Genomic DNA, 8,395 nt, shown 5'->3' with positions numbered 1-8,395 from the left:
CGGCGACAAACGGCTTCAGCTCAGAAGGCCCAAGGGGCCTGGACTTGCAGTCTGGGACCTCCACAGAGCCCGTCTGGGGAAAGGGGCTATTTGGGGGGTTTCAATCATTATCCCACTTATCAGAGCCCTCAGGGGGGCAGATGTGTCACCCAAGTAAACAGCGACATTGTTTCCAGACTCCAGAGTGGCTGTGGTGTGTACCCTTGTTCCCGCCCAGTCCTGACTAAGCAGGGCCCAGGCCTTGTGAGGACCGCCCACCTGATGGGCCAGGACAGCCACTTTGCTCAGAGCACGACACCAAGCCCACTCCAGCTTCCGTGTGGCCCCCTTTTTTCTCCACCCACTTCTTTTCCCTCTCCGAGCTGGCTTGTAACTTTATGGAATGGCTTTGGAGGGGCTGAGGCTCAGAGTGGGTGAGCGACTGCCCCAGGTCACACAGGAGTGAGAGGCAGAGGTGCCAGGCGAGGTGGCAGGCAGGAACTGTGCCACTACTGCCCCTTGCCTGCCAGCCCAGGAACCCTAGAGAAGACCAGAGAGTCCGAGGGGGTGCAGAAGAGAAGCAGAGAGGCACCTTTCTCTTCTCTAAAAACTGCCCTTCCAAGGACAACTGGATGGAGGGTCTCAGCAGTTCAAGAGCTACACCCGCCTCTCTGAGGACACCGTGTGGTGCCTTTGAGAACTGCAGGGGATTCAGGAGTCCCAGCCTCCAGGATAACCTGACCACAGACTGCATGCAGGGTTTGTGCCGGCAGCTTCTTTTTCTTTTTCTTTTTTAAATATATTTTTATTGATTTTTAGAGCAAGAGGGAGAGAGAGGGATAAAAACATCAGTGTGAGAGGGACACGTCAATTGGTTGCCTCCTGCATGCAACCTGACCGGGGCCAGGGATCAAAACTGTAACCCAGGTACGTGCCCTTCATAGGGAATCGAACCCAAGACCCTTCAGTGTGAGGGCAACACTCTAACCGCTGAGCACACCAGTCAGGGCTGAACCAGTGACTTTTCAGAGCACACAGGACTACGTTCAACCAACTGAGCCACATGGGCCAGGGTGTGCCGGCAGCTGCTTTTGTGTCTCCACCGACCTCCTCCCAAGTCCCACACTTGCTCCGTGTTGGCGAGACACCTCCCTCATGGGGCTGGTACTGACCAGCTGAATGTCCCCTGATGAAGAGGTCCCCAACCGAGACGCTCCCCTTCCTCTGCTCCCCCCACCAGGTTCTAGTGTGACCCTGACACATCCTTGAGTACCATCGGCGTAGCTGTCACTCCTTAAAACTGTGGCCCATCCAGCACCAGCATCTACACAGCACAGCTGTCTCAGCAGGGACGTGTGCAGTCAACACGCAGAAGCACATTTCCTGCCCGTGTGCACACACAGCTTTATTTCACACCCGAGATGCACGCATGTACCCATGCACGCTTGCCTGCCAGGGCCGGTCCAAAGGCCGGTTTGTCGCCTACCACCCACACTTGTCCCCACCCCAAAAGCCATGTACTAGTTTCGTGGAAAACTCCTCCACCTTCTGCGTCCTGATCTGCACACACCTACCCGCCTCGTCCTGGCTTTGAGGCTAAAATGACTTGAAATCAGATGGTGAGCTCAATGTCCTATGTGCAGAGCCTGGCTCACTGTCACGGCTCTAGAACGGTCTGCTTCTCCGTCACCTGCGCGTGACCCCGTCAGGCTGTGTGAGCGCCGTGACCGCTGGTGCCAGAGTCAGCATGCTGGCCCGGGAGCACCCGGTGCTGATGCTGTCTCTCTCACTACACCTTCCGGACGGCTCGGGACCAGGACACCCTGCCAGGGCCCCGGGTGAGGTGAGACGCCAGCCAGTGCCCTTTGTCCTTGAGACAGGCTGGTTCTCAGCTGTCGCAGAGGCAGTGCAGCCATGAGTAAGCACAAAGGCTCCAGAGTCACACCTGGGGCCGAGTCCCAAGGCTGCCACTGAACATTCATAGGAACATGTTATCGGTCACCCTCTTCCTGACTGCACTTTGCCATCTTTTTGTTTTTTCTTGATTGATTTTAGAGAGAGAGGGAGAGGGAGAGAGATAGAAACATCAATGAGAGAACATCGATTGGTCGCTCCCGCAACCCCCCCACCCACCCCCAGGGATCAGGCCCACAACCTGGGCACGTGCCCTGACCAGGAACCGAACCGGAGACCTCTTGGTGCATGGGTTGACGCTCAACCACTGAGCCACACTGGCCGGGCTACTCTGCCAGCCTTAAGGTGGTCTCATTACCTGGGCCTCACCTCACAGGTTAGCTGAGAGATGAGAGAATACACGTTCACGGCTCACCTACCTGGACACTGGTGACTGTCTTGTCCCTCTGAATGGTCAAACAGGGCATCCACCGGTGTAGTGTGGCTGGCCCAGGAAGGGGTGGTGACAACAAGCGGTGGGAGGTGACCCTTCTCATCTCCAGTCCTCCGTCTTATTAGCAGAGACCTGTTAATGAAAATCACACCCAGGTGCTAATAAACAGTGGGAGGCCCCCAGCTCTGAGAGGCAGGAGAGGCCCTCCACAGGGGAGGGGCTGGCCAACAAGCTCCACTTATCTGTGAAAAGACTTGCTAATAACTTTAATTCCCCCTCCTAAACCATGGGGCCTTTGCCATGCAAATAGATTTTCTAAATCTGATAGGTTCCTGGAGAAGAGGCCTATCTACCCAGGTTAGGGTCCTGGGAGGGGAGAGTGAGGGGGGTGGGGGGTGGAGGTGTGGGAAAGTGGGGTGATCAGTGAAGGTGTAAGGTCCCACCCCTGCTGCAGGGCCTCTGCTTTGGGATCCCACTCTCTGAAGCCAAATATGGCCAGAGTGGGCCAGGGTGCGCCTGAAGAGCCTGGCAGTGCCCCCCAAATATGAATTACTGCCCCTCCTGGCCTGACCAGGAGCCCTGGAAATGATCCCAGAGGTGGGTTCAAAACAAACCCGTCAACATCACAGATAAATAAACTGTGGTCTATAAATACAATGGAATACTCAAAAGAAACTGAAGGACTGATACACAGAAAACATTGATGAACCTTGAAAACCTTATGTTAAGTGAAAAGAGCCAGACACAAAAGGCTACATATTTTGTGTTTCATTCATGTGAAATGTTCAGAACAGGCAAATCTATAGACAGAAAGTAGAGTAGTGGGCCAGGGGTGAGGTCCAGGATTGGAATAGTGAGGAGTGACTACTAATGAAACCACGGTGTCCTTTTAAAAAATGTTTTATTGAAATTTACTGGGGTGATATTGGTTAATAAAATTATATAGGTTTCAGAGTTTCTTTTTGGGGGTGATGAAGTATTCTAAAATTAGTGGTGATGGCTGCATAAATGAATATATGAAAACCATTCAAATATAATTTAAAGGGATTAACTTCATGGTATGCAAATTCTATCTCAATAAAGTTCTCTTTCTTTATTGATTTTAGAGAGAGAGGAAAGGAGAGGGAGAGGGAGAAACATTGATGAGAGAGAAAATCGTTTGGCTGCCTCCTGCACACCCCCTACTGGGGATTTGGCCCACAACCTGGGCATGTGCCCTGACCAGGAATCGAACTGGTGACCTCTTGGTGCATGGGTCCACGCTCAACCACTGAGCCACACCAGCCAGGCTCAACAAAGTTCTTATAAAAAACAAATACCAAAGCCTGTATTTTAAAGAAGCCTGGGGGAGAGGGTGGAGAGAGAACTAGGTATCCATAGAGGGCGAAGGACCCTTGGACAGAGAGGATATGTTCCCTTACCCACCTTACCCACCCAGTGTGGTTACTCACCAGACCCCCTGACCCAAGCGAGGATCCTGGGCTCAAGCCTCCCCTCTTCCCAAACATCCCTCCCCTAATCTGAATCCAGCCAATGTAAACAGGAGCGTGATAGCTTGGCCTGGTCCTAGGTCAGCTGTGTGGACTTGGATACAGTTAGATGGGCCTGTCATCTCACCTAGGCCTCTGGGATGTCAACGGTCCATAAACTCAGGATGGGCTCACTGATGTTATTGTAAGTCCCTAAACCACATGGCAAGGAAGCCTGCTTGAAGGACGATGGGAAAATCCCAGAGTCCAGGCCAGAATGCTCCATCACAAGGGGAATAGGACTCAAGACATGTGAAATGGCCCCTTGGAGCTGGTGCCCCTCAGTCCCCTGAATGAATGGAGCTCACAAAATCCTACCAGAGCTGGAGTGTTAATCCTTAGTTTAGGCTTCTGCAAAATGGTTATTTGTGTATAAATTGTTTAAAGGACCTGATACAATGAGTACTCACTAATGGAGATGTATTTTCTAAAAATACTTGTGGTTTTTTTTTCCAGCCCCACTCCCCCACCAGATTCAAAGAAAAGATGGACAGATTCCGCTTTCTGCCACTTTCCCATGTGAAGCGCCTCCCAGTCTCCAGGCTGACCCCTCTGAGCAGGAGGTGCGGGGCAGGGAGGAAGGGGTCTGGGCTGTTCGCTCTGGATGCTGAAGGTTGCGGGAAACTCCCGTGTTCTCCTCTGGAGGAGAGAGAGGGAGCTTCGCCTTCACGCAAAGAAAGAAGAAATTGCCAATTGACACCAGCACAGTTTATTCGCAAATAAATAAATACATACTAAGCAGAGCCTCCTGCCTGCCTCCAAGTGTCTACTCTACGGGTCCCGACTGCGGGGGGCTCGGGGAGGTTGTCCTGGTGGGGACGGGCTCTCACCGGCAGGAATGTGCTTGTCGGCCTCGCTGGTGCCCCCGGCCAGGAGAGGGGGTCTGGGGTAGGACCCCTTCAAAGGTGCTGAGGCCAAGAAGGCTGCAGTGCTCATACAGAGGGCGCCAGTTGTCCTTCGTTGTCACTTCAACCACTCAGACCGGAGGCCACTGTAGGGGCGAGGGGGGCATCCAGGTATCCAGCTGGGACAGCACGTGGCTGGGGAAGAGCTGCGGGGGGAGAGGGAACGACGTGACCCTCAGCGCTCGTGGGCTGCACTCTCAGGGACCCGGTTCCCCTCCCTCCCCTCCCTCCCCAGGCGCTCAGGCGTCCCTGGCACACCGGCTGCGAAGGTCTGGGGAGCGGACAGGTGGCGCCCTATGAAGGCGGGGGCAGGAGATACTAACCGGAGACGAGGGACCCGGCCCCACCGCCAGGCCTTCGGGGCACGCGGCCTCGTCGTAGGGCGGCGCGGGCACCGCTGGGGCTCCGGGGCAGGCGGGCGGGGATCCCCAGGACCCCGCGGCGGGAGCGACGGAGCCCAGGTGCGGGCCGCCGTCGGGGCAGAGCGGGCAGCCCCGGGGCAGCGCCGCGTCGCTGCGGCGCCGGCGCCGCAGGCTGTCCTCGCTGAGGCCCAGCACGGCCGACAGGTGGCCGATGTAGCGGATGGCCAGGCGCAGCGTCTCGATCTTGGTCAGGCTCTGGCCGGCGGGCGCCACGGACGGCGGGAGGAAGCGGCGCAGCTCGTGCAGGGCGCGGGCGAGCGTGCGCATGCGCAGCTTCTCGCGCTCGCTGGCGCTCTGCCGCTGCCCGCTGCCCAGGCGGCCGCTCCGGGCGCCGCGCCTCCCGGCACGAGGGGCGCGGGGGGCCGAGCGGGCGCCGGCTGGCCCAGGGCTCGGCACGGGGCTGCTGGCCGGGGCGCTGCCCCAGGAGTTCGGGGACGAGGCGGGGGACCAGCGGCAACCCCTGTCGGAGGGTGGCGGCGGCTGAGCTGCGCCCCAGCCCGTGGGGAAGATCCAGGCCTCGGAGAGCGGCAGGCACAGGGACTGGGCCATGGCAGCAGCGGCGGTGCTCGGACCAGCGGCGGGAGACCGCTTTATCCCGGGCGACCGCTTTATCCGGAGCCCGAGGTGTGAAGTGGCTCCTTCCAGGCCACATCAGCACTTCAAAGGGGGCTTGGGGCCTGGAGGGGCGGGGCCTAAACCTTTGAACCAACAGGGGGGGGGGTCGCGAAGGTGCGGGGCGCTTGGCTGCACCAGGTTGGCCCCACCTGAGCCATCGCCAGGCACCCGACCCAGCCTTTCGGGCCTCCTGCCTGCGCACAGCCCTGGGTGTTGGGCCGGCTCAGCAAGTTAAAGGAAGCAGGATCACAGACCTCGATGTCCAGTACTAGGTCTGGGGTTGCCTTCGCCTTTTGGGGACCTTATGCAAATAAATTAATTCTTTCACACCTTCATTTCCAATTTTTTAACTGGGATCCTAGGGGCATGCTGCATCCAGGTCTGTAGAATCTGCTAGTGACCAGGAGTGAGGCCCTGATTCCCGCTGGAGGTGACGTAGGCCGGGCCTGGATGCACCCTTCCCTACTGGTGATGATTTGGGGGAAGCACTATGAAGAAGCTATCCCAGGCACTTCCAACAAGCTGGCCACATCAGGTCAGGTTGCTGGACCACCTGAGCGGAGGGACAGGTGAACCTGCTGCCCTCCAGGACACCCTCAGCCTGGCAGCATCAGGCTTGGCCTGGTGCCACCACTGGCCTCTAGCTGGCGTCGTCACTTTGAGGCAGGTATAACAGGCTTTCCCAATGAAATCAGTGGAAATGACACAGAAAAAAGTATTTGACAAAGTTCCACACCCTTTCGTGATAAAAAGTCTCAACAAACTAGGAATACAGGGGAACTCTGTCAGCCTGATAAAAGGCATCTACAAAGAACACACAGTCGATATCATATGAAACTGAAAGCTTTCCCCCTAATACTGAGAAGAGTGAGGATGTCTGCTCCTACCCACACCTATTCAGCATTGTGCTGGAGGGCCTAACTTGTGCAATAAGGAAAAACAAAAGGCACAGAGATCGGAAAGGAAGAAATGAAATAGTTCTATTTACAGACCACATGATTGTCACATAGGAAATCTCGCAGAGAATTTAAATCGCCTACCTGACCCCTCGGGCTGGAGGTTGCACCCTGTCCTAACAGCTCCTTCATGCACAGTGCTCCCCGGGCGGACTGTGCAGTACCTGGTGACTGGCTTCATGTCTGTGAGAAGAGTGCCAGAGCCTAATGTTTCACATCCTCCATGCCTTCCAGCCTCGTGAGACTGATGGTGAGCTGGTAGGAAAGAATGCAGAGCGGCCTGGTACCTTCTCCCCTGGCATCTCTGCCCACCACTGCCCCCTCCCTTGTCTCTTTTATCTTCTATGCACTTGACCTCCTCTAACACCTTCTATACCCCCTCCTCGGCAGTCTGTCCCAGAAGCCTCAGAATGCTTATGCCCACAGTCACACCCAGGAGGGGCAGTGCCAACCTACCCTGGGTGCACAGTATAGGACCCATATGCTCCCAAGGAGAGCCTGGCCCCCTCAGCCTACAGCTGTCAGCAGGTCTGCCCTTTCTGGACTCTGGCTGATGGATGCCTTCTTGGGGCCCCAGATTCAAGCCAAGAACCTGGTATTGGAGCCCAGTGACTGGGCCCCTTGGATCCCGCTGGACTGGAGGAAACAGTGGTTGAACTTGGCAGAGTGTGCTGTACACAGCATGGGAGGGGTGCAGGGTAAAGTCTGGAAAGGCAGGTGGGAGGATCTCAGAGGGTCGGGCACCCTGTTGCCAGCCTTCTGAATATCAAAAAATCCCTCCAATTCCCACATGGTTGTGATCTCCACTGGTTTGTTGGCAACAATGCTCCAAAGTGAATTTGTATTTGATGAAGACATACTTGGACAAGACTATCCTGAAAACACAGCTCTGGCTCCCGAGGGTCCTCAGATCTGGGACCTAACAGTTAACATCCGTTGAGTGCTTACACAGAAGCCAGCGAGACCTGGAGCAGGAGAGGACACCGTAAGTGTGTGTGACAAGAGGGTCTGTGGTGTCAGGGCTGAGGGAGGGTTAGAAAGACCCAGGTGGAGACAAAGAGCTCACGAAAAATGGCACAAAAGAGACAGGGTCTTCAGCCCTAAAGGCTAACAAATTGAAGGTACCACGTGGGAGTCCCTCCCTTTCCTGTTGCCCCTGGGGTCTCTGGGCCCAGACTGTGCAAAGGCTATGCTCAGTGGGCCCGACGGAGCCAAGTGGGAGCAGAGGAGGGACCCCAACCTGGAGCCTGGGCTCTGCCACCTCCTGCCAGCCTTCCCTCTTCCCTTTCCCCGGGCCTCTGTCACCTTTGATCTCCTTATCACCAGCCTCTCTGGTGGGTTCATTTGGAAGCTGCCAGAGTTAATGAGTTCTCCGGGCAGCAAGGCCCACACGCCCTCCTGCTGGGGTGAGGACTTCACACCTCGGGGGCCTGTGTTTTGACAAGTGCCTGAGCCAGTGGCTCCTGCTCCCCTGCCCGAGCCTGCCGAGGCCTGCCAAAGTGTAAGGCTGGGAAATGAGGCTGGGGGCAGCCCCACTGAGCAGAGGTGAGAGTTCAGTGGGGTCCTAGGCTGGGGTGGGAGGCCGGCAGGACAGGGCAGAAAACCCACAGGTTGGAGAATGGGCCTCAGCCTTCCTGCTAGG

The 8,395-nt window shown here is 56.4% G+C and overlaps 1 protein-coding gene across 2 annotated transcripts; it reads right to left on the bottom strand.

The window, feature by feature from the left end:
* Positions 1-2,375: 2,375 nt before the first annotated feature.
* Positions 2,376-5,731, bottom strand: MESP1 (mesoderm posterior bHLH transcription factor 1). Of its 2 annotated transcripts, XR_004961493.1 has the most exons (3): positions 5,084-5,731; positions 4,686-4,906; positions 2,376-2,458 (listed from the first exon to the last, which is right to left on the bottom strand). XR_004961493.1 is itself a non-coding variant. In XM_036278096.1 (2 exons), exons 1-2 carry the CDS (start codon positions 5,729-5,731, stop codon positions 4,832-4,834), a joined length of 723 nt encoding a protein of 240 aa, XP_036133989.1. In that variant the 3' UTR covers positions 4,593-4,831. The 2 variants fall into 2 exon arrangements, 1 of the variants encoding a protein (XP_036133989.1); XM_036278096.1 differs by lacking the exon at positions 2,376-2,458 and having other exon boundaries at positions 4,593-4,906.
* Between the last annotated feature and the right edge of the window lie 2,664 nt (positions 5,732-8,395).

This window comes from Molossus molossus, unplaced genomic scaffold, assembly GCF_014108415.1.
Source record: "Molossus molossus isolate mMolMol1 unplaced genomic scaffold, mMolMol1.p scaffold_m16_p_24, whole genome shotgun sequence".
NCBI classification, from domain to species: domain Eukaryota; kingdom Metazoa; phylum Chordata; class Mammalia; order Chiroptera; family Molossidae; genus Molossus; species Molossus molossus.
Note: the sequence above shows the minus strand (reverse complement) of the source record. Positions and strands in the feature narration are given on the sequence as shown.

What these genes read in the sequence shown, in the direction of transcription:
- MESP1 (XM_036278096.1), bottom strand. Translation starts at nt 5,731, where the DNA reads ATGGCCCAGTCCCTGTGCCTGCCGCTCTCCGAGGCCTGGATCTTCCCC. An exon ending in GGCCGGGTCCCTCGTCTCCG is followed by an intron (nt 4,907 to 5,083) that starts GTTAGTATCTCC and finishes CTCCCCCCGCAG; the next exon opens with CTCTTCCCCAGCCACGTGCT.